Raw genomic sequence first — 17,887 nt, forward strand, 5'->3', positions numbered from 1 at the left:
GGTCTGGCCTAAGCAGGCGCGAATTTTGTCGAGCACTGTATGTATGCATGTATACAAAGACAAAGGAGTACGAAGGAAATGCAAACGGCAACAGACCTATTGGTCTTTACAAGGCTGCTTGCGAATTGAAAGGGGATGTGAACACTGGAAACAGTTAAGACCCAGTGATTTTAATTAAGTATATGAGCTCAAGATGCAGAGAAATAATTCAGACTGGGGTTGGACTCCATATATTTATCTAGGTGTTTTTTTAAAAGTGTGAATTGTATTTGAACTCTTGACATGAGCGCAGGTAATTTGTTCCAAATATTTACAATGTAGTCCAAGGAAAAGTTTTTTGATTCACTGATGTTTGATCTCTTATAGCCTATGTATGTATATACATACACATGTGCACAGGTATTTATCTACCTGGTGGTATTTACCTAGTTGTATTATACGGGAAGGGGAGCTATGCTCGTGGTGACCAGTTTTTGTATCTCGCAAGATCAAGTTTGTTCTTAAATTCTTGTATTGAGTTTGCACACACTCTTTTTTCATCCAATTTGTTCCATATATCTATCACTCTGGGTGGGAAGCTGTTCTTTTTCAGGTCTCTTCTGTAGTTATCGTTTTTGAGTTTCATTGCATGTCCTCTTGTTTTTCCTCTGTCCCACTTTAATAAGTCCTCTCTATCAAGGTGTTCTTTTCCCTTCATAATTCTGTAGATGGTTAGTAGGTCCCCTCATTCTCTTCTTTGTTCCAGGGTCGGCAATTCCAGTTCGGCCAGTCTTTGTTCATATGTCAGGTTTGAAAGTGTATACATGTGTGTGTGTGTGGTATTTGATTAATTTTCTATTGCTAGCTCTAAGTCACTGGTTCTTAACCTAGCATCAGCATTATCCCCCCCACCTATATCAGACTTTTTTTCAAATCTGGGATCACTCCAATACAACACCGACAGTCCAAATTTCCCCCCAAGAGAGATCTGTAGGAATGGCCCAAGAAATGTTGTCAATTACTGTGGAGCTGTGGGTTTTCCATTCATTGAAACCTGAGGTAACAATTACTAGGATTCCTTTACCTGTATCAGACTTGTGGCAAGTCTGGGGTCATCCCTGCGGAAAGGTGAGCGCAGTTGGAGAGGCCCACGACGGTTGGCACGCAGCACTCCATTCTCAATGTCGTTCAAACTATACTGATGACTGCCAATTATGTAGCTCACTTGGTCATAAAACTGAATAGGAAAAAATTATTAGTCACAGCTTAGAGGGAATGGAGTGATGCAATATATAAACTACTTGTTTGACGTCTCAAAGATCAATAGTTCAAGGTCATCCTTATACATATACACATCAACAAGGAATTCTCTGGACTTTGCTTCAGATTTTTTTCCTTTTTTTTTTTTTTTTTTTCTAAGATGAAAATTTCTTCTAAATGAATGGGTACATGAGGAGTGACATGGAAAGAAGATGAAGAAGAAGAAGAAGAAGAAGAAGAAGAAGAAAAAAAAGTATACCAGATGAAATACTGTTTTGTCTTTCACCTCTATTCATCCCCTAACATCTTTTCTTTTTCTGCATGAGAGGATGGAGAGGGAGGTTACCAATTAAATGTAGTTGCCTTGCTGTGGATGTGCTGTGTCTTGCTGCATTGCTAATGACTCAGGGCAATGGGCAAGATGCAGGGATGACCTGTCATCCAGGAGAACCCAAGAAAAGAGGGAGTGGAGGAAATGGTGGTGAATGGGAGTGGAATGGACAGGAGTGAAATTATACTTTTTAACTTTGGTTACCTCCCTTGTAAGGGGGAAAATGCCCAAGGTATATGTATGTATGTATTAATAGGGTATTTTAGATTTAGCATTTGGATGTCAATAATCCAGGCTTCTGTCCTTGGGGACAATATTACACCAAAGAGGTGGTAAAAGAGTGATTTAAGGAGGGCTAAATAAAGAAGGATAGTACATACATACATACATATACCAAGGCTTTTTCCCCCTTCCAAGGGAGGTAGCCAAAAAGGGAAAGGCATAAAAACACTCCCACCCATTTCATCCCTAAATACACTCCACATCCCTCCCACCCTTCCTCTCATCTGAGCACCTCCTGGATGACGGGTCATCCCTGCACCCTGCCCACCGCCCTGGGTCAGAAGCAGTGTTGCAAGACACAGTACATCCACAGCAAGGCCGCTTCATTTAATCGGCGACCCCCCCTCTCCGTCCCCCTTTGCATATAAGGCGAGGACGGTGAGAAATCCCTTTGGGCTGCGTCAAAATTTACTCACACATACTACCCCCCCCCCACCCCCCGCCCATTCCTCCTCATGCAGTCACAACATCATCCATATACAACCATTCTCCACTCACCTCTGTCTTCCGTCCTCTCCCTTCCTTCCTCAACAGACATTCCCCTCTTCCCCAAAGCCCCCTTCACCCCATCCATCCACCTCATCCTAGGACGTCCCCTCATGTTCACTCCCTCCACATCTGCCTTCCATACCTCTCTTACTAGTCTTTCTTCACTCATTCTTTCCATGTGACCAAACCATCCCAATATTCTTTCATCAACCCTATCTCCCAAATCCTTTTTCACCCCTGTTCTCCTCCTCACCTCCTCATTTCTCACTCTATCCAGCCTAGTAACCCCCACCATACTTCTCAGACACCTCATCTCAAACACATTCAAACTCCTTCTCTCTTCTCTTATGTTCCACGTTTCTGCCCCATACAGTGCTGTTGGCACAATCACTCCTTCATACAGTCTCCTCTTCGCATCCATTCCCAAATGTCTATTCCTCATTACACTCTTTAAACCACCAAGGCATTTACTCGCTTCTCTCAATCTACATTCTACCTCCACCCCCACTCCACCCTTTCCTGCTACACTTGCACCCAAGCATCTAAAACTATCCACTTCATCCAGTCGCTCTCCCTTAATGTTCACTTCCAGTCAACTGCCACTTTCACCCCTTGTACATCTCATCACCTTACTTTTACCCACATTTATCTTTAGCTTTCTTCTATCACATACTCTCCCAAACTCTGCCACCAGCTTCCTCAATCCCTCCTCTGACCCTGCCACAAGCGCAGTGTCGTCCGCAAACAACAGCTGGCTCACCTCCCACTTTTCTCCATTTTCTTTAACCATCTCCAATCCCTGACTCACTACCCTCGCATTCACCTCTCGCACCACCCCATCCATGTATAAGTTAAACAGCCAGGGCGACATAACGCATCCTTGACGAAGTCCCACCTTTACTTCAAACCACTCACTCTCTCCATTTCTAATCCTAACACATGCTCTACTACTCTCATAAAAACTCTTAACAGCTCCCAAAAGCTTTCCTCCTATCCCATAAATCTGCATAACCTCCCACAGTGCCTTTCTGTCTACCCTATCATAAGCCTTTTCCAGATCCATAAAAGCCCAAAAAACATCCTTCTCCTTTCCTATAGCTTTCTCACATATCTGTCTTACCACAAAGATCTGATCTACACAACCTCTACCCGTCCTAAATCCACACTGTTCCTCACCAATTACTCCTTCTGTTCCTCTCCTAATCCTCTCAATTAAGATCCTCCCATAAGCCTTCCCTACTACACTCAACAGGCTAATCCCTCTGAAATTACTACATTCACACTTGTCCCCTTTTCCCTTGTAAAGAGGAACTATACAGGCACTACTCCAGTCCTCCGGTATTCTACCCTCTCTCCAGCAAACATTAAATAACCTCACCAACCAGTCCACCATCACTGAACCTCCCTTTTTCAGACATTCTGCATCATCATCATATCTTGTCGCACCAGAACCGTGTCCATATAAGGGCAGTTTCATTTGCTTCCCTAAGGTCTTGGTCGGAGCAATGGGGACTCAATGGACATTCCCGGAGGACGTGGACCATCGTCTGTACTTCGCCACAGGGACATTGAGGGCTATTGGTGTATCCCCACTTGTGTTTGTTTTCTTTCGTTTTGCCCACCTTGGCTCTTCCTCTGTTTAAGGTAACCCAGTCCTTCCTGGTTAGGTTTGCTCCTGGGGGCAAGGTCTCGTTTGGGCATGGTATGGCCTCGTTATGGCCCAGATTGTCATATTCCTGCCAACATTTTAGTCTATGGGCCACAGCTTGGGTTGGATCCAGTCCCTCCACCGTCATGAAGCTTTGGCAGGAATATGACAATCTGGGCCATAACGAGGCCATACCATGCCCAAACGAGACCTTGCCCCCAGGAGCAAACCTAACCAGGAAGGACATTCTGCATGACATCCATCCAGACCAGGTGCCTTACCTGCTTTCATCATCTTTACAACTGCCTTCACCTCATCCTTCCTTATTTCTCCTCCATTCTCCTCACTCATCACTCTCATTTTCTTCGCATTTCCCACTGCAGCTATCTTTCCTTCCCTATCCTCCTTCACATTCAGCAACTCCCTAAAATATTCTGCCCATCTTCCCCTCACTGCCATCTCTTCCATTATCAACTCTCCATCTGTACCTTTAACCTTTTCTTCCCTACTTGATTCGCCTCCTCTTCCTCTCTTAATTTCTTTCCAAAACATCTTTTTATTACTTTCAAAATTTTCTGTCATACTCCTACCCCACTTCACATCTGCTCTCCTCTTTGCCTCCTTTACCTTTTGCTTTACTTCTCTTTTCTTTTCTTTGTACGTCTCATATGACTCCCCTGTCCTCTTTTGTAACCAATCTGTGAATGCTCGCTTCTTCTCTTCTACAACCTTCTTTGTTTCCTCATCCCACCATTCACTACCCTTTCTTCTATTTCCCCCTGTCCTTCTTGTTCCACACACCATCCTTGCACACTTTAAGACTCCCTCCTTGAACCATCCCCATTCCTCCTCCACACCCATCTCTGCTCTATCCTTTACTCCCTCCCACTCCTCCTTCAGCTTCTTTTTGTACTCCTTCTCCTTTTCCTTTTCATTCAAGGAGTTCACTCTAAGAACCTCCCTACCTTTTGTCCCTTTCCTCTTTCTCCATCTATCCTCCACTCTCAGCTTACCTTCCACCAAAAAATGATCTGATATTCCCCCACCCTCTCCCCTTAGCACATGTACATCCTTAACTCTTCCTATCATAATCCTATTTACCACTACATAATCCATTAGTGCTCTATCTACCACCCTTCCCTCCACCACCCTCTCCCATGTGTACTTATGCTTGACTTTCTTCCGAAACACTGTATTTGCTATCATCAACTCTCTTTCTAGACACATTTCCACCATCAACTCTCCACTACGATTCTTTCCTGGAACCCCACACTTCCCAACCACTCCATCGATTGGACCATTTCCCACCCTAGCATTAAGGTCTCCCAGTACTATTACATTGACATTTCTTCCTAAACCCTCTATGCACTCATTTAAATCTATCCAAAAGGCCTCCCTTTCTTTCATGCTCTTCTCACTGCCCGGCCCATATGCACTTACAAAGACCCACATCTCCTTTCCCAGTTTCACCTTCATCCACATTATCCTTGAGGAAACCTCCTTCCACTCCACTACCCCTTTACCTAACTCCTCACTTACTAGAATAGCCACCCCTTCCCTCCCTCGCCCTCTCTTCACTCCTGATAACCTCCCACTTACACTCCCAAACTTACACTCACCCTTCCCTTTCAACTTAGTTTCACTCAAAGCCAACACATCCAACTTTCTTCTCACAAACATACTACCTATCTCTTCCCTTTTACTCTCATCTGTACCACATCCACGCACATTAAAAGACCCAAACCTTAGGGTGCTGGCCCGAGGCCCTCCAGCACCCCTTATGCCTTTCCTTTGCTTTTTAGGAATCTGCCCCTTGGGGCTACAGGGAGAAGGATAGTGAAAGTTAAAAGTCACCATGAAGGTTAGCCTCTGACCATAAATGAATATTGCATATTTTTGGCCCAAAGACATCATCAAAGTCCTTAAAATAACGACAGCATAAAATTTTTGCGGATAGTATTAATGATCGATTGTATAACAATCATATATAGAGTTAGGTATACCTGAAGCACAGTGAGTGGAACAAATATGTCAGTGACCACGTGGCCTACTTTACTCACCCACATCTGTGAAAGCATGTTGGTGGGCTTCTTGCCAGAGACAAAGGCATGGATGACAAGAGCATTGTAGATGTTGATAAAGAAAGCCTTGCGTTGGTCTTCGTCCAGGGTCTCCAGAGGGACACGCTGCAGCTCCCGCGTTAGAGTTACGTACTCAGCAAACTCAGTGGAATCCTTAATACTTACATAATCCACCACCTGTCCAATGGAATATGGTGGGGGAGACAAAATTGGTAATGTAAACATCACATTTATTGCAGTATAATATAATACTACAATTTGATCATTTTGTGTATATGTACATACATACATATATATATATATATATATAAATATATATATATATATATATATATAATATATATATATATATATATATATATATATATATATATATATATATATCACATGCACACACACATTTCCAAGGCATCACACAGCACAGGCTGGACTTACTTAATGCTTAAGTGGAAGTTTCTTCAATTGTGCCTTAGGATAAACATGAACCTTTCAACCCAATGTGCATTTTACAGGTTCTGTATTGTCAAGACCAGATTTCATTCAGTTGATGAATCCCACACAAGACAAGGGTTTAGTTGAATTATCTAGAGCAAATAATATCCAAGATAAATGACTGAACCAGAAACTGCAAAAATTCAGACAAAACACTCTCACCACTGATCCATCATTCTCACTAAGAGTCTGACAATACCATTGGGAACATAACTAGTTAGTAGCTGTCAGCAAAGTTGGTAACAACATGCTGAACTCCCAAATGCTGCACTTCTAAGCCTCTTGTTACTGTTCTCAAGCCTACCCAACTTATATTCAGCAATGCTAACAGCCCACCTCTGCTAAAGGCATTTGAAACTTCTCCAACATTTCACACTGTTCACCAGTAGCCCATGTATTTTCAAATGATACAAAAGTGACATTAAATCAAGCCTCATCATGGTGACCTTCCAGATTACTCCAAAGCATATTCAGCTGAAGCAGCACACCCAACGAGAGGGGGTTGCTTACCTTGCCGTTGGAGGAGACATGGGTGAAGAGCTGCAGGAGAAGGTCCCGAAGGTGGGCAGCAAGGGGAAGAGCTCCCCCCTTATCGAGGATGCAGCCCTGTGAGGGACCCCTGTTCAGAGCCACAGTTTCCTCCCCCGTTGTCAGTCTGCCGAGGGCAGTTCAAAAGTAGAATCTAGTTTCCATTAATTTTCACACTTCATGCCCATGTGACTATAAAAATGAAAATGTGGTGCATAAAGATGAAACAGAAAGAGGAGAATGAGGAAGCAGAGTAGGAGTAGGAGAAGCATGAGCATGAGGAAGCAGAGAAAGAATAAGAGGAGCATGAGAATCAGGAACCAGAGAAAGAGTATGAAGGAGAAAGATGAGGGGAAGAAAGACAATTTGCAGGAGGAGCAGCATGGAGAGGGTGAGAAGGAATGGCTTCCACATTCCAGACACTCACCTATAATATTCTTTGCTGCTGTTGACAAAATGCGTAGTCCCTGTGGTGACACCTACAATGAATTTCTTCTGTAGGAGCTTGTTGCCCTGCTGGATAGCATGTTCCTCATCTGCAAAAAATTATATGCATACACACACATGCACATATTCAGTCCTACACCTGAGAAGCTCACCAGGCATAAGCTTGTCATGGCATTTCCTATTTCATTACCATTTGTGTCAAAGGCATCACACCAACTAGACACTAGACAGAGAATTGGATGGATTGGATAAACTACAGGAGACCTTGGGTACAAGGGGAATCTGTGTTGAGCAGGAAAGAGAGGGGGCAAGAAATAAGTGTGAGTGGAAAGTGGATGTGAATGGTTGAGAAATTGACAAGGCCCGAAGGGATTTCTTCTTGCCTGCTCTGTAAATTCTTTAATGGATGAGAGAGGACATGAGAATTAAAAGAAAAGAAGAAAGGAACCTTGAGAAAGTTATCACTCCCAGAGAATTTCATTATATAAAAACAAAATGAAATTGAACAAACTCACTGTTGCCTCTACCAATGAGCCAGCTGACAAAGCGGTCGCCAGGAAAGACATTTTTTTGCTGCGTGAAGACAAGGAGTTTCTTGTCTTGAATGATTCCTGACTCAATCAGCTCCTGATAGAGTTCCAGAATTGGGTCTTTTTCACATCGGAAGCTTGAGCTGGCACCTGCAATGGAAAGAGAGCAAAGGGGGAATGTCTTGGAAGAAATTTTACATGTATATAAGCAAGAATAACAGTTCCCTTCAGTTTCACTGACTGGAAATCCACAACACTACAGTAGCCAGCAATGGTCATGCGCTCACATGAACCCCTTTAGCATAAAACTTTGGACTGCTGGTGTTGTACTAGTGTGAGTATGCTTCTATGTCTCCACCTAACAGGAAGAGAATGAAATGATACAACAGTAAATGGACACTTATGACAAAGCATCTAATTTCATCCATTTACAGACAAGATGAAAAAGTCTTGGGAAATATTGAGAGAAACGTTCACCCCACTAATCCCAAGTCAGATATTAAAGGGTAACCACTTTGTAAATAAAAGGTGTCTAATTTTACCAGAATTAGTTCTTAGTACTTCCCAAAGTCAACAGTTAAAAAAATTACACAAGAAGAATATTAATTTTTTATGTAATTTGAAAGCACTGATCTTACCCCAAAAACATCTGCCTCATCTCATCTCCCCAAAATTTACCTGTAGTGCCTCCCCGTCTGGGGTATTGGCTGCTTGTTATTGTGGCAAAGTAGCATGCAGTTGATACTTTAGGGTCTATATGGGGCACCCCTACGGACCAGAGCCACACATCATTTTGTCTATGATAGAGGAAAACTCTGTTCATAGAGAAATGATGACACTTTTATACTACGACTGTCCCTCCGTTATGCTGTCCCCCAACCCCTTGTTGCTGTCCTGTACCATTTCTCTGAGTATTCTTTTTCTGTGGTGGGGGAAAAGAATACTGCCACCAAGTATTCCCACTTGGATCGTAAGAGGCGAGAAGAAAGGGACGGGGATTGGGACTAGGCATCCTTCTCCTTGTAGCCCCACAGGGGACATTCCTAAACAAAAAAGAGAAGGCATAAGAGGGTCTGGAAGTTTTCGGACCAGCACCCTAAGGTTTGGGTCTTTTAATGTGCGTGAATGTGGTACAGATGAGAGTAAAAGGGAAGAGATAGGTAGTATGTTTGTGAGAAGAAAGATGGATGTGTTGGCTTTGAGTGAAACTAAGTTGAAAGGAAAGGGTGAGTGTAAGTGGGAGGTTATCAGGAGTGAAGAGAGGGCGAGGGAGGGAAGGGGTGGCTATTCTAGTAAGTGAAGAGATAGGTAAACGGGTAGTGGAGTGGAAGGAGGTTTCCTCAAGGATAATGTGGATGAAGGTGAAACTGGGAAAGGAGATGTGGGTCTTTGTAAGTGCATATGGGCCTGGCAGTGAGAAGAGTGTAGAAGAAAGGGAGGCCTTTTGGATAGATTTAAATGAGTGCATAGAGGATTTAGGAAGAAATGTAAATGTAATAGTACTGGGAGACCTTAATGCTAGGGTAGGAAATGGTCCAATCGATGGAGTGGTTGGGAAATGTGGAGTTCCAGGAAAGAATCGTAGTGGAGAGTTGATGGTGGAAATGTGTCTAGAAAGAGAGTTGATGATAGCAAATACAGTGTTTCGGAAGAAAGTCAAGCATAAGTACACATGGGAGAGGGTGGTGGAGGGAAGGGTGGTAGAGCGCTAATGGATTATGTAGTGGTAAATAGGATTATGATAGGAAGAGTTAAGGATGTACATGTGCTAAGGGGAGAGGGTGGGGGAATATCAGATCATTTTTTGGTGGAAGGTAAGTTGAGAGTGGAGGATAGATGGAGAAAGAGGAAAGGGACAAAAGGTAGGGAGGTTCTTAGAGTGAACTCTTTGAATGAAAAGGGAAAGGAGAAGGAGTACGAAAAGAAGCTGAAGGAGTGGGAGGGAATGAAGGATAGAGTGGAGCTGGGTGTGGAGGAGGAATGGGGATGGTTCAAGGAGGGAGTCATAAAGTGTGCAAGGATGGTGTGTGGAACAAGAAGGACAGGGGGAAATAGAAGAAAGGGTAGTGAATGGTGGGATGAGGAAACAAAGAAGGTTGTAGAAGAGAAGAAGTAACCTTTCACAGATTGGTTACAAAATAGGACGAGGGAGTCATATGAGAGGTACAAAGAAAAGAAAAGAGAAGTAAAGCAAAAGGTAAAGGAGGCAAAGAGGAGAGGAGATGTGAAATGGGGTAAGAGTATGACAGAAAATTTTGAAAGTAATAAAAAGATGTTTTGGAAAGAAATTAAGAGAGGAAGAGGAGGCGAATCAAGTAGAGAAGAAAAGGTAAAAGGTGCAGATGGAGAGATGATAATGGAAGAGAAGGCAGTAAGGGGAAGATGAGCAGAATATTTTAGGGAGTTGCTAAATGTGAAGGAGGATAGGGAGGGAAAGATAGCTGCAGTGGGAAATGCGAAGAAAATGAGAGTGATGAGTGAGGAGAATGGAGGAGAAATAAGGAAGGATGAGGTGAAGGCAATTGTTAAGATGATGAAAGCAGGTAAGGCACCTGGTCTGGATGGATGCCATGCAGAATGTCTGAAAAAGGGAGGTACAGTGATGGTGGACTGGCTGGTGAGGTTATTTAATGTTTGCTGGAGAGAGGGTAGAGTGCCGGAGGACTGGAGGAGTGCCTGTATAGTTCCTCTTTACAAGGGAAAAGGGGACAAGTGTGAATGTAGTAGTTTCAGAGGGATTAGATTGTTAAGTGTAGTTGGGAAGGCTTATGGGAGGATCTTGATTGAGAGGATTAGGAGAGGAACAGAAGGAGTAATTGGTGAGGAACAGTGTGGATTTAGGACAGGTAGAGGTTGTGTAGATCAGATCTTTGTGGTAAGACAGATATGTGAGAAAGCTATAGGAAAGGGGAAGGATGTTTTTTGGGCTTTTATGGATCTGGAAAAGGTTTATGATAGGGTAGACAGAAAAGCACTGTGGGAGGCTTTGCAGATATACTGGATTGGAGCAAATCTTCTCGGAGCTGTCAATAGTTTTTACGAGATAAGACAGATATGTGAGAAAGCTATAGGAAAAGGTAAGGATATTTTTGGGGCTTTTATGGATCTGAAAAAGGTTTATCACAGGGTGAACAGGAAGGCAATGTGGGAGGTTATGCAGATTTATGGGATAGGAGGAAAGCTTTTAGGAGCTGTCAAGAGTTTTTATGAGAGTAGTAGAGCTTGTGTCAGGATTAGAAATGGAGAGAGTGAGTGGTTTGAAGTAAAGGTGGGACTTCGTCAAGGATGCGTTATGTCGCCCTGGCTGTTCAACTTATACATGGATGGGGTGGTGCGAGAGGTGAATGCTAGGGTAGTGGGTCAGGGATTGGAGATGGTTAAAGAAAATGGAGAAAAGTGGGAGGTGAGCCAGCTGTTGTTTGCGGACGACACTGCGCTTGTGGCAGGGTCAGAGGAGGGATTGAGGTAGCTGGTGGCAGAGTTTGGGAGAGTATGTGATAGAAGAAAGCTAAAGATAAATGTGGGTAAAAGTAAGGTGATGAGATGTACAAGGGGTGAAAGTGGCAGTAGACTGGAAGTGAACATTAAGGGAGAGCGACTGGATGAAGTGGATAGTTTTAGATACTTGGGTGCAAGTGTAGCAGGAAAAGGTGGAGTGAAGGTGGAGGTAGAATGTAGATTGAGAGAAGCGAGTAAATGCCTTGGTGGATTAAAGAGTGTAATGAGGAATAGACATTTGGGAATGGATGCGAAGAGGAGACTGTATGAAGGAGTGATTGTGCCAACAGCACTGTATGGGGCAGAAACATGGAACATAAGAGAAGAAGAGAGGAGTTTGAATGTGTTTGAGATGAGGTGTCTGAGAAGTATGGTGGGGGTTACTAGGCTGGATAGAGTGAGAAATGAGGAGGTGAGGAGGAGAACAGGGGTGAAAAAGGATTTGAGAGATAGGGTTGATGAAAGAATATTAGGATGGTTTGGACACATGGAAAGAATGAGTGAAGAAAGACTAGTAAAAGAGGTATGGAAGGCAGATGTGGAGGGAGTGAACATGAGGGGACGTCCTAGGATGAGGTGGATGGATGGGGTGAAGGGGGCTTTGGGGAAGAGGGGAATGTCTGTTGAGGAAGGAAGGGAGAGGACGGAAGACAGGGGTGAGTGGAGAATGGTTGTATATGGATGATGTTGTGATTGCATGAGGAGGAATGGGCGGGGGGGTGGGGGGTGGGGTAGTATGTGTGAGTAAATTTTGACGCAGCCCGAAGGGATTTCTCCCCGTCCTCTCCTTATATGCAAGGGGGGTCGCCGATTAAATGAAGCGGCCTTGTGCTGTGTCTTGCGACAATGCTTCTGACCCAGGGCGGTGGGCAGGGTGCAGGGATGACCCGTCATCCAGGAGGTGCTCAGGTGAGAGGAAGGGTGTGAGGGGTGTGGAGTGTATTTAGGGATGAAATGGGTGGGAGTGTTTTTATGCCTTTCCCTTTTTGGCTACCTCCCATGAAAGGGGGAAAAAGCCTTTGGTATATGTATGTATGTATGTAGTAGAGCTTGTATTGGGATTGGAAATGGAGAGAGTTAATGGTTTTAGGTAAAGGTGGGACTTCGTCAGGGATGTGTTATGTCACCCTGGCTGTTCAATCTTTACATGGATGGGGTGGTACAAGAGGAAAATGCAAGGGTAATGGGCCAGGGATTGGAGATGGTTAAAGAAAATGGAGAAAAGTGGGAGGTGAGCCAGCTGTTGTTTGTGGATGACACTGCGCTTGTGGCAGGATCGGAGGAGGGATTGAGGAAGCTGGTGGCAGAGTTTGGGAGAGTATGTGATAGAAGAAAGCTAAAGATAAATGTGGGTAAAAGTAAGGTGATGAGATGTACAAGGGGTGAAAGTGGCAGTAGACTGGAAGTGAACATTAAGGGAGAGCGACTGGAGGAAGTGGATAGTTTTAGATACTTGGGTGCAAATGTGGCAGGAAAAGGTGGAATGAAGGTGGAGGTAGAATGTAGATTGAGAGAAGCGAGTAAATACTTTGGTGTATCAAAAGTGTAATAAAAAATAGACATTTGGGAATGGATGCTAAGAGAAGACAGTATGAAGGAGTGATTGTACCAACAGCATTGTATGGGGCAGAAACATGGAACATAAGAGAAGAAGAGAGAAGGAGTTTGAATGTGTTTGAGATGAGGTGTCTGAGAAGTATGATGGGAGTGACTAGGCTAGATAGAGTGAGAAATGAGGAGGAGAATAGGGGTGGAAAGGGAGCTGGGAGATAGGGTTGATGTAAGAGTATTGGGATGGTTTGGACACATGGAAAGAATGAGTAAGAAAGACTAGTAAAAGAGGTATGGAAGGCAGATGTGGAGGGAGTGAAGATGAGGGGACGTCCTAGGACGAGGTGGATGGATGGGGTGAAGGGGGCTTTGGGGAAGAGGGGAATGTCTGTTGAGGAAGGACGGGAGAGGACAGAAGACAGGGGTGAATGGAGAATGGTTGTATATGAATGATGTTGTGAAACAAGAGGTGGAATGGGCGGGGGGAGGGAGGGTGAGGTTGTATGTGTGAGCAAAATTTGATGCAGCCCGAAGGGATTTCTCCCTGTTTTCTCCTCTTATGCAATGGGGGGACGGAGAGGGGGGGGTCGCTGATTTAATGAAGCGGCCTTGCTGTGGATGTTCTGTGTCTTGTGACACTGCTTCTGACCCAGGGCAGTGGGCAAGGTGCAGGGATGACCCGTCATCCAGGAGGTACTCAGATAAGAGGGAGGGTGGAGGGGTGTGGAGTGTATTCAGGGATGGAATGGGTGGAAATGATTTTATGCCTTTCCCTTTTTGGCTACCTCCCTTGTAAGGGGGAAAAAGCCTTGGTATATGTATGTATGTATGCCATCCATTCTGCAGTGATGTCATCAGTTCTATTCATTCCTCATGCAGTGCCATTGTGTTTGATGAATGGTGATCATGTCAATTGCCGCAGACTAATATCAAATTTAGGAATTATGAAAATGAAGAAAGAACTACTAAGGAAAATACACAATTGGGAAGAAAAAAAAAATAGAAGAAAAGAGGTGGAGAATAATAATATATTAGCAACATATAGAATTTAGAGAGAAAGCCAGAAAAAAGTTTACAACAACCAACCAACAACAATGATATTATCTACATACAGAACATACACAAGGAACTAAATGATAGGGCTAGATTCTTTTACAATAATACTAAAAGACCCTTTTTTAAAGCATATGCAAAACAAATTATAAGTGAATACCAAACATATTATATAGAATAAATACAATGATCTTATATTATTTGTTTTTGTTTTGTTATCATTTGTCTGTCTGATTTTCATTTATTATTAGTTATATGTCAATTTATTATTATTTACTATTTACCTGTTTGTTTATTATTTAACTATACCTATGCATTTATTTATGTATTTTATTTGTTATTTACATTATTATAGTTTTTATTTATTATTAATATGATTTTTTTTTCGCATCCGACCTAGATATGGATCAAAAGGTCTCCTGTCGGCATGCTCCGCCTTTGTAATCCTTTGTAAAAGGGAAAGTACAGCAAGACAGAAGATAAGTTAATTAGGAATACAGGATGCTGCCAGGGATTACCAACATTACCAATAATTATGTAAGTCAAGTTAAATTACTAATCAACCTGTATACATGCTGACAGTTGACAGGGAATCCTTGTCCTTACCTTCGTTACTGTCCACTGCTTCTGAAGGGTGAGGAATCCTCAGGAACCCATCTTCAGCTTCATTCTCCCGCACGAGAGCCAACAGCTCCTGCCAGTGATCATTATCCCGAAAAGCTGCCTCCAGACTGTCATAACCACCAACATGTTCTTCATTGAAGAAGATTTGAGGAACACTGGTCCGGTTGGTCTTTTCCTGTATCATGAAAATTTAAATAATTCAATATCCTTAACTTTAGACTTTATCTACAGCATCTCCACACAGGACCTGCCTTCCCTGAAAGAGAGATGAAAAAGAACATGACCTTAGTGTGCAGGCCATTAAAGGAAATACATAAAACAGACGAGGAAGGTTTCTTATTAAATCAAGTGAATAAATAACATTGGTCAATAGACAAAGTAAACAATTAAACAAAACTGAATAAAATCTAACAATTACACCACAATATTGAAAGTTAAATTGGACTAAATAGTACACAATCAATAAAAAACTATGCCCCCCTCCCCTGTGGCAATCTCTCTGTGCCAGCTTCCAAATTTTCCACCTCAACAGAAGAAAGGCTGACTAACCCATGGTCCCTGAAGCCATAAGGTCCATCATCCCCCTCGTGAACTTGTCATACCACACAGACAGCTCTGTGGACCCCCTCACAGGGTCCACAGAGCACACTTCATACTTCGGTATCAGCAGTGTGATACCACCTCTTCACTAGGTACAAGGCAGTCCACCTGCCTCTAGATCAGTGGTTCTTAACCTTTTTCACTGCCCTCAGTACCCCTTGGCATCTCTGAAAAAATTCCTATATCCCCATCCAATTTAAATACAATGCAAACATATGAAAAGGATTTGTGACACAAACCTTGCTTTGCTTTCTCATGGAAAATATATAGTACCATTGCACTGGCTATTTTGTCTCGTACCACCAGGTTCAAGGTTTCGTACCCCTTGGGGGTATAGGTACCCCAGGTTAAAAACCACTGCTCGAGATAGAAGGGCAGAATCTACCATCCACAGGATCCACCTGGGATACCACTGTGGGTGGCAAGTGCTACACACAGCAAAAGATAATCACAAATGCTGCAAAATCTGTAGGGGCAAGGTGCAACAGTCCCTTCACCACTACCTGCTACAGTGTAGAGCCACAACCATTCTTCATGTAGGACTCAGCCTGCCACTGACTGCAGCAGGGGTGGCACAGCACCTCACCAACTCCCCTTCTGAGCCAACACTCAATATCTTGAGGCACACCCTCCCTCTGGCACTGCCTGCAGTTGAGGGGTACCCCACCCCCATCCTCTGAGATCAGGCCAACAGTAACACTACATGGACAACAAACCAAGTATATGAGTTGTTCCAGACCACCTACAAGATTGGGGTCTGGGTGGGTACTGGCCTCACAAAAAAATACATATATACTGTGTGTGTGTGTTTGTATTTACCTAGTTGTATTTTACGGGAAGGGGAGCTATGCTCGTGGTGTCCCGTCTTCATATCTCATTTTATCTAAACTATTTTTAAATTCATGTATTGTTTTTGCACACATTACTTTCTCATCTAACTTGTTCCAACTGTCTATTACTCTGTGAGGAAAGCTGTTCTTTTTCACATCTCTTCTATAGCTGTCTTTCTTGATTTTCTTTCCGTGTCCTCTTGTATTTCTATCATCCCATTTTATTAGATCCTCTCTATCAAGAATTTCTATGCCTTTCATGATTCTGTAAATAGCTATCAAATCTCCTCTCTCTCTTCTTTGTTCTAGTGTCTGTAGCTCAAGTTTTGCTAGTCTCACTTCATATGATATTTTTGAGAGTGTTGGTGCCAATTTTGTAATTGCTCTTTGTATTCTTTCAAGTTTTTTTATACATTTTTTTTGTACTTGGTGACCACATCGTTGCTGCATATTCCAATCTTGGTCTTATCAGAGTGATTAGTATTTTCTTCACCATTTCTTCATCCAGGTATGTAAATGCCACTTTGATTGTTCTTATTAAATTATAAGTTTCACCAAAAATCTTATTTATTTGTTTCTCAGGTGACATATTATTCATAACAATGACTCCCAGGTCCTTCTCATTTTCAACTTTTTTTATACTTTCTTTTCCTAATTTATATGATCCTGTTATTCTGTTTTTGCTTTTTCCAAATTCCATTATACTACACGTCTTAGTATTGAACTCCATCTCATATTTCCTACTCCATTCCCAGACTTTATTTAGATCACTCTGTAGTGACTCACAATCTTCTTCCGTGTTCACTTTTTTTAATAGTTTTGCATCATCTGCAAAGAAGCTCATATAACTTTCAATTTCTTCATCCATATCATTAATATATATAGCAAACATTATTGGGGCCATAACTGTTCCTTGTGGAACACCGTTTATTACTTCATCCCAATTTGAGTGTTTGTCTCTTATCACTACTCTCATTTTTCTTTCTTGCAAAAAGTCTTCCAGCCATTTAAGCAGTTTGCCCTGTATTCCTCCTTCAGTTTCTAATTTCTTAAGCAACTTCTTATGTGGTACTTTGTCAAAAGCTTTTTTTAGGTCTAGAAATTCACAATCAGCCCATCCATCTCTTTCTTGTGTTATATCTATTAGCCTTGAATAGAAACATATTAAATTGGTGACGCATGATCATCCTTGTCTGAATCCAAATTGCCTTGGATTTAGCACGTTTTTTTCTAAATATTTTACCCATCTACTTTTGACAATTCTTTCACAAATTTTTGCTATTGTACTTGTTATAGAGACTGGTCTACAGTTGGTAGGGTCTTCTTTATATATAGGTACTATATTTACTTTTTTCCAATCTTTTGGAACTTTTCCTTCTTTCAAGGAACTGTTTATTATGCTATGTATTTTGTCGGCCAGTTCATTCCTGCATTCTTTCATAATCCAGTTTGCTATTTCATCTGGTCCATGCAATTTTCTGACATCAAGATTACTCAAGTGTTTCATTATTTCATTCTTTGTTACTTCTATTTCTTTCATAGGGGGGACTTACTCTTTCCATTCGATCTCTTCAGGTTGTATGTTCTCCCTTGTAAACACTGATTTAAAATGCTTGTTCATAATTTCCACCATTTCTATATCCTCTGTGTATTCAACTCCTTGT

The 17,887-nt window shown here is 42.4% G+C and overlaps 1 protein-coding gene and 1 long non-coding RNA gene across 3 annotated transcripts in view; one reads left to right on the forward strand and one right to left on the reverse strand.

Annotated features, from left to right (window-relative positions):
- The window catches only part of LOC143036746 (uncharacterized), a 33,190-nt gene that overhangs the window by 6,743 nt on the left and 8,560 nt on the right, over positions 1-17,887 (reverse strand). Inside the window, exons 2-7 of one of the 2 annotated variants that reach the window (XM_076204435.1) lie at positions 14,776-14,968; positions 8,053-8,217; positions 7,518-7,626; positions 7,073-7,217; positions 6,050-6,247; positions 1,064-1,216 (exon numbers count right to left, since the gene is read on the reverse strand). In XM_076204435.1, the coding sequence (XP_076060550.1) occupies positions 1,064-1,216; positions 6,050-6,247; positions 7,073-7,217; positions 7,518-7,626; positions 8,053-8,217; positions 14,776-14,968 (963 nt within the window). Of the gene's footprint in view, positions 1-1,063; positions 1,217-6,049; positions 6,248-7,072; positions 7,218-7,517; positions 7,627-8,052; positions 8,218-14,775; positions 15,050-17,887 lie in introns of both variants that reach the window. The other variant, XM_076204436.1, reaches the window with a different exon arrangement.
- LOC143036748 (uncharacterized) overlaps positions 1-17,887 on the forward strand; it is a 29,729-nt gene that overhangs the window by 3,672 nt on the left and 8,170 nt on the right. The window contains exon 2 of the long non-coding RNA XR_012967400.1: positions 14,570-14,706. This is a non-coding gene — a long non-coding RNA (uncharacterized LOC143036748). The remainder of the gene's footprint in view (positions 1-14,569; positions 14,707-17,887) is intronic.

Source organism: Oratosquilla oratoria, chromosome 21 (genome assembly GCF_046742065.1).
Source record: "Oratosquilla oratoria isolate Oo_2021 chromosome 21, ASM4674206v1, whole genome shotgun sequence".
NCBI lineage: Eukaryota > Metazoa > Arthropoda > Malacostraca > Stomatopoda > Squillidae > Oratosquilla > Oratosquilla oratoria.